Raw genomic sequence first — 17,389 nt, forward strand, 5'->3', positions numbered from 1 at the left:
CCTCACTCATCATCTCTTTCCAACACGCAAAAATTTTTTGTTCTTACCCAAATCTCGCCTCATTCATCTTCCCCATTATCCCTCTCAGATCAGTTCACCCAAAATCCAAACATCCCTCTCAGATCAGTTCCCCATTTAGTTCATACAGAATGTCTAGGAAAGGTAGTGAAACCCCAAGTAAAAGTAAAAGATTGGTCGATGAGGCTGATGACTTTCATGTTCCTTCATTCAATATATTGTCAGAAACTCAAGCACAGAAATCAAAGGAAAAAGAGAAATGTAGTTCAGTTGATTCGAAGATGGAAAAAAACAAAATCAAAGAGGCATTGAAAGTGATCGATCAACAAGAAAGTTTTCAAAAAAACATCAGGGATACAAGCTACAAATAAACCCAAAAAAGTTTATAAAGTCAGTAAAAAGATTATTTCAAATTTGGATTACAATGTGTTGTGTTAGTGTATTTAATTTTTGCTTTTATTTGTCAATAGTATACTACATGAAATTGCATGATTTATGTACGAGTTGAGTTTTTAATATTTTATATTATAATTAAATATGAATATTGAATGATTTAGTGCTGTATGTTTTGTATATGATATAATTTGAATATATCAGTATATGATTTGATACATAATAAATGTATTAGTTTTGTATGATTTTGTGTATGAAATAATTGGTCATTATCGATACAATAGTGTATGCATTATGTATTACCTTTGTATCATATATGTATGAAATGATATTCTTGTCCAGTTAAATATATATGTATGAATGATGTATTAATGTTGTGTATCCTATAATTTTGACTATTGTAATAAGTATTGCAACTATATATTTTATTTTTTGATTTTGATGTATGAATTGACATATTCATACTAAAGAGTTTAGTATGTAGTTTTAAAGTCACATATTAGTGTTTTTTTAAAAATCGTATATGTATTAATATTGTATGAATTGTGTATGAATTGAGGCATATAATTTGTATGATTTCTGTATGAATTGAATTAAATGTCCATCGAATATGTATTAATATTGTATGAATTTTGTATATAATTTGTATGATTTGTGTATGAAATTGAATGTCAATTTAATATAGAATTGTATATATGATTTTTTCTATGGAATTTTATAGTATATAAAAAGTAATAATTTAGTTTTACAAATTTTATAGGAGAAGAAGGTTCAAACACATTTATCTTTCTGTATCAACATGATTTTGTTTGCTGATTTGTTGACCTTCCTCGGTCAAGATAAGTTTCAGCAATTTTTACAAGAAATTTCATTTGGATTTTTTTATGATTTACATAACATAAAAATCCGATGTCAATTGTTGTGTCATACTTTCCTTCTTGAATTTGAAACCGACAGGGATGACATGTTCATTATCAATGTAAATGGTACAGAGTTACGATTTGACTTAAAAGAGTTGATCGTTGTAACCGATCTAAAATCTTGACCAATTTCTGATTTTGTTTCTGATCCATCTGTTCCAAATAAATTAATTGCAGAAAATTTCGGAGAGTTTGACAAAGTCCCCAAGTCAAATTTTTACCACAAGTTTAAATTGGAAAACTTTTGGAAGAAGATGACCATTTATAATTAGTTTATATAATTCATACACATTTAATATATCATTCACTGTCCTACAAACTACTCCAATTAAATAAACACAATATAATTTCAATAAAAAATTAATACAAAAACATATACTCTAATTTCAATAGAAACTAGAATTTTTTTTAAAAAAAAGGACTTTCATAAACATTTGATACACGTTGCGTATACTTTTCACACACTAATAATACAAACTCCAGACTTCAAATAAGCTATACGTAACATGACTATTTCATTCAAAAAAAATAATATACAAACTGTTTTCAGATAATACAGTTATCAAAAAAATCTAACACTGTTCTACATGTAAAAAACATCAAATTAATTAAAATAAACAAATCATAATTAAAAGAAACAAATCATAATTAAAAACCAACATGATGAATTCCACTTTCCATCATGTTTAATTAATATTGACATAATGTTCTTCATCACATCAAATCAAATTGTTTCAAACGCCAAAATTTATCAGGTTACTAAAAAAACGAACTGAAATATGCAGATCTAAAAATAATCGTGAAATTTTGGGAAAAAATGACTTCTACGTTGATGCCAATCTGAAAATAATCGTGAAAATTTGGAAAAAAGATGAATTGTAACGATGATGCAAATAGATTTCAAAATGCCAATTTGAAAAAAATCTGAAAATAATCGTTAAAATATGGTGGAATTTTTTAAGGAATTAAATAAAAAAAAATAATATCATTTAAACTAACTAGAGATTTTTAAGGCAATGATGCTAATCTGAAAATTTTTGATATCCCTAAAAACGTGTTAATCTAATATTAATTTTTAATTAAAATTCCTTAAAACGTGCTAGTGTACAGTTCAAAATGTGCTAACTACATTTAATGTAATTAATAAAATATCTCATTTTCCATTATTAGTTTATCCGTTTGTTAATTAGGTATATTAATTATCCATTGTTAATTTATCCCTTTTTTTTATTAATTGTTAATAATTTTTTTTTTAATAAATTATAAGTAACATTATATTTATTAATAAAAATGCTATAGATTGAAATATTAAATGTTATACACTGAAATTCAAACTCTAATGCTATAACTTGAGAATATTACTATATAAAATGCTATATACCTAATTTACACTATTTTAATTTGAGATTGGGTGGGTGTGATGCAAGAAAAACGTGCGTGTTTTTTTTTCTTTTAATTTTTTTCACCTGTGAAATTTATGTTTAGTTGATATTAAAATGAATAAATTATTTTGTAATTTTTTTTAATGATAAATTTGGTTTAAGTATTTTTGAAAGAAAAATTCTAAGTTATGAATGATTTTATGATACAAAATCAAATCCGATGACTTCATAACATAAATTTTCATAGTTAAATAACTTTTGAAGATATTAACTCGAAATATAATATAGCACACATATGATTTTGTTATGTTTAGATGTTAGTTTACAAAAGGAGAAGTAGATGTCAAGTATTGGAATGATGGTTATTGAAAAATGTTGATCTAGGTCGAACTCATAAACAGATCCCTGAATTTGTCAGGTTTTTCCTCACGTACCTTAACTATGTCATTCTCTTATTGAATCATTAAACCACTCATATTAGTTGTACTCATGAATTCAAGAACAATATACGTATCTTCTATCAATACCCCTCACAGAAAATCTTATTCCACATCAACCAACGGTGTTTAAATTGAACAAATTATGGGGTGGCTCAAAGATTCAATAGGAAAATAGCACAGTTGAGATACCTGAGGAGAAAAACCTGGCAAGTTTAGAAATCTGTTTATTATTTCTCGTTGATCTACTTCAATTCTTTGGCTCCCCAATTCACTTTGTTGAAATATCCTAACTGTCGGAGCAACAACAAAATCTACGGTTATGGAAAACAATATGGAAAGGACTAATCAAAGATCAATGGCGAAGACAAGATTTTCGACAAGAGATTTAAAATTTATAGAATTAGACTTACGAAGTAGTCAAAGGGGTTCGACATCTACTATATATACATAATTTTTTTTTTAATAATAATTTTTCGTCGAAAGGAAATCGAATGAACAAACTTAGTACAAGGTGGCTCCACCCCTGTCAGAGATGCAAGTCTTATCAAATGTGAAAAATGATACATTACTCAAAAGAAATGTAGTTTTTGTTGGGTATTAATTGTCTTGAGTTTCTTACGCTAAATAATTTATTTTTTTTAGAAAAAAAGTACTAAGATTTGACTAGATCTTTGGAAAGATGTAGGACTCTATAATGTTGCATCTAACTTAATCATCATGTAGTTCTACAGTTTTGAGGGTTTTGGTTATGGGGAGAATTTGTGAACCTCCTTGTATTCTGAGTGAATTGGTTTAAGTTATTTCTCTCCATATTTTATATTGTCATATTAATAAGGGATTGCTCACTACTAGAAAACATGCCTCTAGCAACAATTAAATATGTGTTGCAATAGATACTCATTCGCAACGGTTATAACCTTTGCAATAGAAAACTAGATCTAATGAAACACTTTGAGAATTAAATCATTGCATTAGTACCGCAACCGTTGCCATAGTATCTTTATATTGCAATGGTTCGTATAAACTATCGCCTTAGGTACTCTATGGAAACAGTTCCGCCAATTATTTTTCCTCTATTATTTTACTCCACTTATTTCACTACACCCGCCAAAAGAATTCCTTTTAAAATTAATTGTAAAATTAAAATAAAAGAGCCTCATTTTAAATCCAAACAGTTGATCTCTAGTATTCAATCTCAGCCTTACATCTATTTAAAAATCAACAATATAGATCAAAATAATTGATTTACCTATTTTAATCTACCAAGAGCAAAATCCTAAAAAAAATTCCACTCCCTAGCCTTCACCATAGCAGCGGTGCCCGCTATCTCGTCTCCTCCCCTCCTCATCGCTACTTCCCTATTCTCCCCCAGCGAGAAACAATAGCCTAAAGCTCCAGCAAGCAGGCTCCATCGACGGAAACAACAAGCTCCAGCCAGCGAGCTCAAGGCAGCGTCACCTCTTTCTCTCTTCCGGCAAAGACGAGAGAACAACAACATCGGCAGTCGGGATATCCCTAGCGCCTCCCTCCATTCTTTTCTCTTTTCCAGCAGCTCTAGCGATGACCAATAGCAGCACAGAGATGGACAGTGTATGGTCTTCTCTTTTCCATTCTCCGATCAGCGAGCTACGAGGAAGCAACTCCGACGCAGCCACCTTCTCCTCCGGAGAGGCAATTTCTATCAGACATGACCATCAATATTTCTATCCTAATTTTGGCTGAGTTTAATTTGTTAGTCAAAGTTTTGCTGTTTAAACTATTTTGGAAGTAGAATGGAAAATTCCCCCTTTAAAAAGTATATTTTTTTTTCAAATATATTTTCTTTCATGGTCTTTTTTGTTTGTTTGTGGTGGTTTAGATTTGAAGAAAGTTTCATCACTGATTGAAGGTAAAGCATATACAAGTGAAGTGCAAAAGATATACAGGCCTATGAGATTGATCATGAAACTCAGGAGCAAACCAAAGGCTTCAGAACTTTCTACTTTTTGGCCTAATTTTGTGAACTTGAATGGATGCCAATTCTTGAACATTCTAGGATTATTTTTATGTTTAAGCTTAATTTTTGTGAACATCAATGTATGTTAGCTCTTGAATTGTAAATCAAGATCATGTGTACTTTTCTTTAATATATGGATGCGACTAGTTGAAGTACATATTGGTTTAATATTTTCTATTATTATATTATAGTTTTCCATTTAGAAAGCCTATTGCAATAGTTTAATAACATTGTTGCAATAGTTTAGAAGAACTGTTGTAATAGATTAGATCGAGTTGTATAATAAAGTTGTTGTTATAGGTCTTTTACAACGGTTCGCAACTGTTGCAACAATCATAGAAAAATGTCGTTCTAAACTAAAGAATTATTGTTGCTATAGGTAGTGCGTTGCAATAGTTTACAATTGTTGCTATAAAACCGTTACTATAGACATATCGCAACAGACTTATATGCAACATGCCGATTTCCGTTGCCATAATGCAATTGCAACACTTTTTGAATCTATGACAATGATTATTCTTGTCTTGCAATAGACCTATTTTCTAGTAGTGGCTCGTCTTTTTTGTGATATGTGTCGGTTGATCAAACCACATTAACTCTTTGTCTTTTCGTAAAATTTATCGTTTATCTTCTTACTCGTGATATTTCGAAATTTATTTTGCTAGCTTTCACATGACACGTAATTATTCTCGATCCTAATAATTTTATGGACAATACAAATTACTTATGAGACATTTGGAAGCTTGTGAATTTCTTTAAAGAAGTCGATGTTGTACATATTCCTAGATCTAGGAATATGTTAGTACACAATTTAACAAAGTTTTTTATTTCATTATTACTATAAAGTTACTTGATCTTTTAGTACAAGAAAGAACCTTTCAATAGGTTGAGTAGTCAAGAAGTTGCCCAAATAGGGTTTGGAATTGGGATAGTTATCCTAATACAACCCCACATTCAATATCCTTTTTCCACGTTTAGTGAAACATCACAAACTATAAAAAATAGTCATTTAGGTATTTGTTTTGACATTAATTCACTCTAGTTTATAGAAGCATTCTTTCCAAAAGTTTTAACATGTGTCTCTCCAATAAAAATGAGAAGTAGAAAACTATTAATTAGGCAATGTCATGCTATAATTGAAAAGGATAGTCTAATCATGGTCGTTTAGGACAAATTTGGGTGTCATTTTCAGGGAGTTGGTACTCGATATAAGGTGCAATGCACCAACAAAGTTTGTAAAGTAGGCAGAGTTCTATTGATTTCCACAAGCATAAAACTCAAGTCTGCCGTCAAGTTTGTCGGTGAAATGAATAGAATCTCTTTATTATTATTTAGATTTTGAATTTGAAAATAGAAGAAATCTTGATAGAAAGTATTAAAGGATTATTCCTTAATTAATGATTTGTTTTAAATATTTATTACTCTCTCTCCAGAAATGTTTGTCATGTTGCGTTTATCGAAAGTTAATTTGACTAATTAAATCACATTAATTTGATATTTTAAACAAAAAAAATAAATATTCTAAAACTATATGAAAAGTACTATAAATTACAATTTTTTTCATATTACTATGATGAAAAAATACATCTTAAAACGTTAGTCAAAGTTTTTATAACCTGACTCTTAAAAAACCGACAAACAATATCGGACGAAGGGAGTAGTGTGTTTCAAGGACAAACAAATTAAGATAACTGAATGATTACAAGATGTATAATGATCCTGAACAAGCTCATATACCGAGGCTAGTACCTTTGTTAGCTTGATTTATATTCAATCTTCACGCATCACCATCTAATACATTCAATAATCAAGTTCAGGTTTTGACCTACACAACTTCCTCTTTAGTTGCCTAACATAATGTGAATTCACATTAATCATAATCCTAAAATGTATATTTAACAACACATAAAAATAGGACAAAAATACCAATGCAGAATCTGTTTTAGTTTGCCCTGAAAATTTATCTCTCTAATCCTAATGTTTTCTAGAAAGTTCTCTTTATGGGTTCATTAGTACACAAATAATTCAAAAGTCACTCAAGAAGTCTAAAAAAAAGACTTGTGAAGTCCCCACCAAAGAAACATGCACATACACCATAGACCATATTAGAGATGAGTGATGACTTGTGAGGTATCCTTTTCTATCTTATTAAATTTATTTATTAGTATTTTCTTTCTCAATCTCAAAGAACGCAATATAACAAGAGTTGAAAGATAAAAAGGCTGAGTTATCATTTAAATTTGGTGTCAAATTTCATTAGATATTTCAAGTACACTTTTATCATTTTAAACACTTATAATATAGATTTGTTATATTATTTTTGATTCCTTCTTAAATAATCAACAGAATATTTAGCAAATACTATTTCATTCTTATTAAGAGATAATCAAATTTGGCATAAGCATAGATAAAAATCAGATATACATTATAATAAAATTCATTCTCTTAAATTTTTTACTTGAAACACATAATTTTTAAATTTTAGATTTGTCACAGTTTTTCAATTTATCTTACGCATAATACAAAAATTTAAAACAAAAATCCATCAGGCACGTTTATAACTAGTAATGAATAGCAACTTCACCTACCACAAGAGGGTAGCTTCTTCCTCACCAAATTAATAATTCTAAAGCTTATCAACAATTATGACAAGATTATTGAGAATGACAAAAATTTCAACATTTACGGCTACAAAAAGATATAATAAAGAAAATATACCATAAAACATATGACACCTGTATATAGTATAGGAGACACTTCATCAAATCTAATAAGAACAAGTAACTACATCAAAATTCAAACATAACAATTAAGTAAAAGAGGGTAACAATCATGCTTGGTCAATAAAATAGATATTAAATCAAAATGATGAATAATTTCTTATGATTTATTCGAATTGATAAAGAATTATCTGATATTTGTATTGATGAAAACTATTGAATAACACAATTATTTCCAAAAAATGGTTAAAGAGGACCATTTTAAGAAATCAAAAGCATACGTGGTGTGCTTAAAATCAGAAGAATTGGGAATATTGCGTCAAAGCTAAAGTCCTAAAATTGGCCATTTCTTCCTCCATATGATTATTAAATAATAATACAAGAATCAAAAAGCTATAATTTTTTTTGTAGTTATTAGGCGACCATATATATCCATTGATCTTATTGTCGTTATGTACAGTTAAAGGACATCTAAACTATTTTACTTTCAAAATATATATGTATATGACATTAAAAACAGGATCAAAATTTCCATTTTTGTGAGTAGAGATCACATTAAAATTCAGAATTGTCATGGTTCCCCTAATCCAGCTGATATATTGACGTAATAAGAAAAAAATCATTTTACTTTATTTTGCGTTGATAATTATCTCGTAAAGTCGCTTAAAATTATTATCATTTTATCACAACGTTAATTTTAAAGAATGACAAAAAATTTCACATTGATAGTTAATGAGATGAATAGGCTTCTTATAAGACTTGAACAATCCTCATTTCTTTGAACTAGTTTTTGGACCTTAATTAAAGACTTAAATCAAGAAATCCTTTCTATATGCTCAGCGTAATTTAGTTGAATTATTTTTGTTTTACAAATCAACGTATAATGACTTTATGAGATTAAGTTGATAATTGAATCATCATTTAAGGCATATTAACTTATTTTACTATAAATGCATAAAGTTAATATCCTGGATCGACCTTTTTTAGAAGATAAGTCCTCAAAGTCGATACATATACACAGTATTAGCAACAAAAAGCACTGCACATATGGAAAGTATGAATAAACTAAAAAGATATCACAAATATCCAAAAGAAATAAGTTGGAAAAAGATACACGACTTGTTGGACAATTGGCTTGAATGAACCAGCAAACCACAAGTCCCCATCAAATGAAAGCAACCACAATTATATACTTTTGGTATTATATAACAGTTAAAGACACATATTCACCAATTTTTAAAAATAATTTCTTGTCAATACAATTGAAACTTCTCTCTCAACTTGAAACAAATGGAACCACAACTTGATAATTCTGAGATTTCCAACTTCAAAAAAAAGAACAAGTGTGAAAATGCTAAAAGGTTTACTGATGAGCAAGTGAAGTTACTTGAGTCCATGTTTAAGCTAGGAACAAAGATAGAGCCAAGAGAGAAGCTGAAATTAGCAAGAGAACTCGGGTTGCAACCACGCCAAGTAGCTATTTGGTTTCAGAACAAAAGGGCTAGATGGAAATCGAAGCAATTAGAACACGAATATCGCCTACTTCAATCGAAATTTGACAATTTAAATATGCAATTTGAATCATTGAAGACAGAAAAGGAGAGATTACTCATTCAGGTATCGTACTTAATTTCTTTAGCGAAGATTCTGACTCTACTGCTGTCGCGCAACTTATGGAAAGGAATCAAATTTGTTTTTTGTTTTTTTTCTCAAAACAGTTGGAGACATTAAATGATCAGCTAGAGAACAACAACGCTAGAGGCAGCGGAAGTCAAGATTCAAGAGAGGGTGAAATGCTGTTGCATAGAGAGTTAGAAATGAAGGATTGTTCAGGTTCGAGATTTGATCACAAGAGTGTAAACGAAGAGGATGATGAGACAAGAGAAGGAAGAGATAAATACTTCACTCCAAAAGAAGAAGCAGAGTTTTGGAACCTGGAGGAATTAGGAGATAATAATTCCTTACAACATTGGTGTGTTGGCTTAGCTAGTATTTCCAATTCCAAGTTGTGGGACTTTTGAGACTCACAAAATTGTACATAAATTTTCATAAAGTAGTATAGTAGAATAGAAGGAAGGAATATTTATATATCTCTGTTTCCCATTGTGAAAAAGAATCAGAATACTTCATGAAAAACAGAGGCATTGTTTGTGAATCCTTCTAGAAAAAAAAATACATGCAACGAAAAAGGAAAAGAGAGGTAGCACATTCTTGCGTTAGCATAGGGATCGATAAAGGATCGCACTCTTATAGGGGTGTAGTATAAGTTGTAAATACCAATGCAAAGTAGTGGTGGAGAAAGACTTCGTGTAGAAACCAAGGAACGTTAATATAAATTATTTTACCTAGCGACATACACAATGTAATATCTTTTGTTGTGTGACCATAGTCAAATTGCCCATTATATAGGATCCTGAAGCTAATTTTGTGTGAATGAAAGTAGAGTTTCTTATCAAGTTTAAGACAACTCTAATTAAGCAGATTAGTAGTAACACCACTGGTCAACGGAACGGGACGTACCGGTACCGTTCTGGTTTGTCCCATTTCGGTTGCCTACGGGACGGGACGGGATAGTCTGAATCGGTACACAAAACAGGACGGAACCGTGATTTCGTACCGGTACCGGTTCATCTCGGTTCCAGTCCGGTCTAGTCCGATTCCGATCCGGTTTACTTAATATATATTAATTTTTTTAATATTTTATATAATTTATATTTTATATTTTATATAATTTATATTTATATTTATATTTTATATTTTATATATTTTATAAATTATATTTTATGTTTATATTTTTTAATTTTTGTAATTGTTTTATCCTTATTTCAATTTAATTTTTTTAAAATTTCAAATTTTATTTATTTAATATTCACAAGACACGAGTTATAAATATAACTTATAAAATAAATATTAATGAATATAAGTAATAACTTATAAAGTATAAACTTCAAAAGATTTAAATTTTGAAAACTTTATTAGACTTTACTTGCAAATTTAATAACAAAATATATATATATATATCTTTAAAATAAATTTAAGTAAAAAATTATAGTATAAATTTAAAAACTATTAATTTATATTTAAAAAAATAATTATATTTTCGTAATCCCAAAAAATATCGTCCCGTTTATTCCGTCCCGTTCTATCCCGATCCATTCCAATTTGTTTCGGTTCTATCCCGGTATATAGTGGAACGGGATGGAACTGATTATTCATCCCGATAATTCCGTCCGATTCATCTCGATACCGATCAACATACCGGTCAACAGGTTCCGTTCCGATCCGATACCAGTTCGTTCCGGTCCATACCAGTCTTACATGTAAGTACCTCTACCAATTTGCTGACGTTTTTTCACAATTGAGTAGATTCACTTGAGAAAGATTCAATAATAAGGAGACAATGGGGAAAAGAAAGATAAATTCTAGTTTTGTTCCTAATGATGTTGTCTAACTAAATTGAAACTTCAACTAATTAAAATATGATATTTTGATCTCTATACAAACGAAAGTATAACGTTAAGACTATTTAACTAAAATTGTATGATCCCAAATATGAATTAGCATTATAACAATATTTTTAACATAAATACGAGTAATTAAATAATATAGCGCTTAATAGTTTATTAAATTTCTAAAGATTCACAAAAATTAGGATCAAAATATGTCAAACTAATTAAAGATTAACATGATTAGTCAGATATCGTGTCTGACTAAATTCTCACTTTATCATCAATATTAAGGAAAAAACACTGTTTTATAAAAAAAAAAGTGTTAGAAGGTATAACTATAATTAGAAGATCATTTATGTTTCAAAGACGGTTTGGCCGAGTGGTCTAAGGCGCCAGATTTAGGCTCTGGTCCGAAAGGGCGTGGGTTCAAATCCCACAGCCGTCAGTGTTTAATTATTTTGCTTTACTTTATTAAATTTTTTAATAATTTCGATCTCTAAATTTATCCAAAGTTGTCTTCCTCACCTGGAAGCAATGGCTCTCTGCCTCTCAGCTTCAAAATCCATTGCTTTCAACATAAGATGCAGCAATTCTACAAGTGATCCTCTTCCGTCTTCCTCTGTTTTCAAATCCCTCAGAATTCCCCGTTTCTGGCCATGGCAAAAGGTATTTTCCGTTTCATCTCCTCTTGCTTAGCTGCACAAATTTCGAGCTTATAAAGGTTAATTGAGCTGAATTTACAGGTAAAGATGGGACCTTTGACAGTATCTCCAATGGGGTTTGGTACTTGGGCATGGGGCAATCAGCTTCTCTGGGGATATCAAGATTCCATGGACTCTGAACTTCAGCAGACTTTCAATCTTGCTGTGGAGAATGGGATTAACCTATTTGATACAGCTGATTCTTATGGGACTGGAAAGTTAAATGGACAAAGTGAGAAACTTCTTGGAAAATTCATTCGCGAGTTTCCAGGTCACATTGCTTTGTTCTTGTTTCTCATTGAAACTAGTATATTCATGTTTGGAGACTGTCATTTGGGAAATAAACCAATTCTTGCTTTTGAACATTTCATGGGCAAATTCATTAGGAAGTTTTGAATAGACAAATTTTGATGTATCATCTTTTTATAACCATGGTGTTTAGGCCACCCTCCCACAAGACCACAAATGTATGGTAAGGTCTGCGTACATACTATTCTCCACAGAGCTCACTTACTTGTGGGATTACACTAGTATGTTTATGGTGGTGGCGGTGTCCAGGCCTCCTCAAGTACTTTTAAATCGTTTTCTTTAAGAACTAAGAGTAGAATTACATTGGTGATTCGGGGTGATCCAGTCACAGGACACTTACATTTCATCTTAATTGCTTCACATTAATGGAAAAATAAAGCAGCAATTGAGCTTATAGTTTAGCTTCCCAACTGTTCGTCTTTTGAAGAATTGTTTGCTATTCTAACTAATTATGTAAGTTTGCAACATTGTTCAAACTTTGAGTTACATAATGCTTTTCATTCTTGGTTGGACTTCTATGTGAGCGTTTGGTGCTCAGTAAGTTTGTACCGAAATTCACATTTGTTTTCTAAGTTATTATCATGTTTTCAGGAGACAAGCAAGTAAAGAATGACATCGTTATTGCAACAAAATTTGCAGCATACCCATGGCGCCTAACACCTGGACAATTTGTGAATGCTTGCAAGTATTGCTCAACCTCATGTCTTCTGAACAAACTGATAATCAAAAGTCCAGTTTTAAGGGGGGAAATACATGTGTTTATGATTTTCATTTGGTTAAGGTTACATGATTGTTAGAAGTGCACTAAGTTACTCTTATCTACTGTGTCATCCAGTAGAAAGACATTAGGCTCATAATTTGCTTGTTCTTTGTGAAGCAACAAGATGATTTTACTATATAGAACTTTGTGACAGGTCTTCTCTGGAAAGAATGGAAATCGAGCAAATTGGAATTGGACAATTGCATTGGTCAACTGCAAATTATGCACCTCTGCAGGAACGAGCTCTTTGGGATGGTTTAGTTGCCATGTACGAGAAGGTTACTAATAACTCAGTATTATGTGGGAGGGGAGATCAACATTTTGCAGAATTGCACATAATCAAATCACAAACTTTGTCTTGTGCAGGGTTTAGTTCGTGCAGTAGGAGTGAGCAACTATGGACCAAAGCAGCTGCTGAAAATATACAAATATCTTGATGACCGAGGAGTACCTTTGCGCTCCGCCCAGGTGCTGAGTCTTCTTCTAATTTACCATGAAGTATACAGTTACCTTTCTTTTCAGAAGCAAATACAATTTTGTTATATGCACAATGCTCAAGTTAGGTTAACATCAGTGTCAACAATATACAACTTCTTTAAAGAAAACGAATATAGTCAGCTCTAATAGAACCAACTTGCCTAGTACCTGTGCTAGTAGGATGTTGCAGGTATCCAGTAGATTCGTCAAGATCGTGCTAGTTAAGCTTGATATCTCTGTTAACACCACCGATTCAAGCATTGTTAGTGGTCATCAAATACCAATATGACCAGTTTGTACTTAAATTGCTTGCTTTTGGTTCCACAATCTTAAGCCAGTGAGCTCCCCAACATCAGGTACAATTTTCATTGCTAAGTATGGGAAGTGATCAGATGGAGATAAAAAATATATGTGATTCACTAGGCATACGGGTCATAGCATACAGTCCTCTGGGTCTTGGTATGCTCACTGGTAAATATACGCCCTCTAATCTTCCACCTGGGCCAAGGTACAAACTCACAATTACTTTCAGAGTTGAATTTTTCTAACAACTAGACGAGCAAGTACAGCTCACGCAATTATTTGATACTTCTCTCAACGTAAAACATTACTTGTAGGGGATTACTCTTTAGACAAATTTTGCCTGGATTGGAGCCTCTACTTACCTCACTGAGAGAAATAGCTCAAAGACGTCGGAAAACAGTACCACAGGTAAACATATAGTTTTACTTCACTAATAATTACTCCCTTTGAACTTAGAACCTTCAAATCACCTATTGACATAAAGTCGCCACGCAGGTAGCTATCAACTGGTGTATATGCAAGGGTACAATTCCTATCCCTGGAATCAAGTCTGTAAAACAAACTGAAGAGAACCTAGGAGCCCTTGGTTGGCAACTCAGTTCTGATGAATTGCTCCAATTAGAATTCGCAGCTCTTGATTCTCCACAGAAGATGATCCAAAACGTATTTCAGACAAAGTGACAACTTCTCCAAATAATCAATATGTTTAGGAAGAGATACTTACATATAGAAGGCAATATTCGAGCTAAAGGATATCAATGAACACATTTGGATCATTAGCTCTTCCAAAATGCATATTCTCAAATATCTGCAAGGTAGCTTTGTGCAAAGTGTAATTTATATCCTATTCACGGTGGTAACATTTTATATATTTGTCTCAAGGCAAAGAGTAGGATCACAACATTCAAGATATGCCTACTGCTGTAAGAACAGAAAACCCACCAAACAAAGAACCAACAGCACTTAATTGAAGATAAAGAAAACAAAAACAGCCCATAATTATAACAAACTCGAAAGAGCAATAAATTCTTTTTGTAAATGGAACTGGAGTCTAAACGAATGTTGTACCACAGTTAAACAGACAACAATAGATCCAGCAAAATGTGAGCTAAGCAAAAGAACTACAAAATCATGCAATAGGCATAACATCTCCACATGAAATGCAACCGACTGTCTACTTGATCTTCTTCTTTGGCCTCAACTGCAAAGCAAGTAACAAAAGAAACAGTTTAGTGTACGGAGTCAAGTTGAACAACATACATGATACAAAATCTTGCAGAAAATCCTCAAGAAGTTACCTGATTGCTGTGACCGCATTTCTTCTTCCTGCAGTTCACAGCACGTGGGTGCAAACGGGCATAGCACCTGCAGAAAAAAACATGATTAAACTGGAGTTCTGGATGCATGTGACCCTCAAATGATATAATAATAACTGAAGAGAAAATGGACGTGTTCAACAGTTTCTTGAGCAAACAACACAATTCCAGTATCCGAAATTACCATTTCAAAATGAATACATGCATCAGTACACCATATACCAAGCACCTTCTCATGCTAACCCGCCCCATGTGGTAAAATGATATTAGAACATAAATGTGTGAAATGGCTATAGTGGAGGATTAGAAACAGGGTTGATAGCAGTTGATAATATTTGGTAGACTCACACATTAGATACCTTCCGAAAACCTCAATTTTCCTTTAGCCGAAGCACACAACTCAAAGTGTGCAAGCTAGAATCAGAGAGAAAACAGCTACTAATATTGTTAGTTTAGTGTTCAAGGTGCTGCTGCACCAGAGATGTTTTGTTTTTTTTGGAGTAAACCCAACTCACAGCTTCCCATCCACCATTTTTAGCTTTCTATCCATTTCATCACAGAGTTGGAAGTTTATTATTAACCATCTGTGGAAAAAATCAGGACAGTGACATCCAAATGCAACCTAAGCAAAGGTCAAGACATTGACACCCAAACGCAATCTAAGCTCACATTCATAAAAGGATTGTGATTTTAACACAAAAACATCCTTGTAAAGACCATCTTAAAGAGTTCAAATTCAACTGAAATAAATAAGTCTTCCCACAACAACAATTTGATATGTGGAGTTCATCAAATGATAAGAGATAAGTAAACCAAAGCGCTAAATATAGAGCTTACTTGCGGCAAATCATCTTCTCTTGGTTGTATTTCCTGGCCAAGGCCATAAGAGACGGTTCAATGATCCCACCCCGGAGCCTCAGGACAAGATGCAGAGTCGATTCTGTTTTATACAAAATAAAATCCATTAAAAAAGGCAAGCTAATAAACAATAAAACAATCGCTACTATTGCGAACTGTTAATCCAACACAGACCTTTTTGAATATTATAATCCGCCAGTGTACGCCCATCTTCAAGCTGTTTACCAGCAAAGATCAGTCGCTGCTGGTCCGGTGGAATACCTAGACAGAGAACCCATTAATTCATTTGTTGAGATCCATTCATTAGTTCCATTTGAACACCATTTCAGTTCTACAGATCAAATACAAGAAGAAATTGAACCAAAAAAAGATCAAATTTCCAACAGATAATACCTTCCTTGTCCTGAATCTTCGCTTTGACATTGTCGATCGTATCGCTGGATTCAACCTCAAGGGTTATGGTCTTCCCTGTTAGGGTTTTCACGAAGATCTGCATCTTATCTCTCTGGTGAAGTGTAGGGTTTTTTTCTTCAGGAAGCTTATATTGGGGGATTTTAGGGTTTAGGATTTCCCCTTGTGAAAACGACGTCGCACAAATGTGCTAATGTATGGGTACTCTGTAAATTTTGTAATTATATTCACCTCCCTGTGCATTTGACTATGACATTATGCTTTAGATGTAGAAATGGTAATTATTTATTTACGCTACATTAAGCAATATAATTAAAAATAAAAATGCATACAAATATAATTTAGTAATATGTCTGTGAGTATTTTACCTTCATCATTTAAATTACAAAACGAGTACAAGATATAGGAATTATTTAATAATTGATTAGAATTGAACGAGTATTAGTTATGTAAGAATTTGTTTTGAATGAATCTGTCGAGTCAAAAGCAGAATCAGAATTTCAGACTTTGGATGCATCAATATAAACATAACTCAAATATGAAATCTAAAGTAAATTTAAAATAAAAACAACTTTCCGACTTTGGGTGCATCAATATAACATAGTTCAAATATGTGAAGTTTAAGCTAAACTTAAAATAAAAACATAAAAACAAGTTTAAGTGAGATTCAAACCCGGGTCTAAAGGGTATAATATCTCTAACTTCTATCAAATGCACAAGAGTACTTTCATATTTTTTATGAGTGCACTGTTAACTATATTCTAATTTCTATCAGTTTTTCAAAATAGGTATACATGTATACATATAATTTTTTCGAAAATTAGAGGGTGCACATGCACTCCCTCCATATAGTGTGGATCCGCCCCTGCCAATGGGTTCTAAATTCTAAAAATGAACAACGATTTTAAATCTTAATTAACAACCGTCAAATTTTGA

The 17,389-nt window shown here is 31.8% G+C and overlaps 3 protein-coding genes and 1 non-coding gene across 5 annotated transcripts; 3 read left to right on the forward strand and 1 right to left on the reverse strand.

Annotated features, from left to right (window-relative positions):
• Positions 1-8,910: 8,910 nt before the first annotated feature.
• LOC101245037 (homeobox-leucine zipper protein ATHB-7) lies at positions 8,911-10,005 on the forward strand. Its single transcript, XM_004234958.5, has 2 exons — positions 8,911-9,486; positions 9,588-10,005. The coding sequence occupies exons 1-2, from the start codon at positions 9,160-9,162 to the stop codon at positions 9,888-9,890; spliced, it is 630 nt and encodes a 209-aa protein (XP_004235006.1). The 5' UTR covers positions 8,911-9,159; the 3' UTR covers positions 9,891-10,005.
• A 1,678-nt stretch (positions 10,006-11,683) lies between these two features.
• TRNAL-UAG (transfer RNA leucine (anticodon UAG)) lies at positions 11,684-11,763 on the forward strand. The gene has a single exon. It is a non-coding gene; the product is annotated as a tRNA-Leu (tRNA).
• LOC101244752 (pyridoxal reductase, chloroplastic) lies at positions 11,687-14,780 on the forward strand. 2 transcript variants are annotated; one of them, XM_026029914.2, is made up of 8 exons: positions 11,687-11,984; positions 12,062-12,290; positions 12,920-13,013; positions 13,243-13,366; positions 13,455-13,556; positions 13,922-14,073; positions 14,183-14,276; positions 14,353-14,780. In XM_026029914.2, the coding sequence occupies exons 1-8, from the start codon at positions 11,853-11,855 to the stop codon at positions 14,365-14,367; spliced, it is 942 nt and encodes a 313-aa protein (XP_025885699.1). In that variant the 5' UTR covers positions 11,687-11,852; the 3' UTR covers positions 14,368-14,780. The 2 variants fall into 2 exon arrangements, with proteins under 2 accessions (XP_025885699.1, XP_004235005.1); XM_004234957.5 differs by having other exon boundaries at positions 14,364-14,780.
• Positions 14,781-14,867: 87 nt separating this feature from the next.
• On the reverse strand, positions 14,868-16,656 carry LOC101244464 (ubiquitin-ribosomal protein eL40 fusion protein). Its single transcript, XM_004234956.5, has 5 exons — positions 16,436-16,656; positions 16,217-16,303; positions 16,022-16,124; positions 15,167-15,233; positions 14,868-15,069 (listed from the first exon to the last, which is right to left on the reverse strand). Exons 1-5 carry the CDS (start codon positions 16,536-16,538, stop codon positions 15,043-15,045), a joined length of 387 nt encoding a protein of 128 aa, XP_004235004.1. The 5' UTR covers positions 16,539-16,656; the 3' UTR covers positions 14,868-15,042.
• Positions 16,657-17,389: the final 733 nt, after the last annotated feature.

Source organism: Solanum lycopersicum, chromosome 3, assembly GCF_036512215.1.
Source record: "Solanum lycopersicum chromosome 3, SLM_r2.1".
In the NCBI taxonomy this organism is placed as follows: Eukaryota; Viridiplantae; Streptophyta; class Magnoliopsida; order Solanales; family Solanaceae; genus Solanum; species Solanum lycopersicum.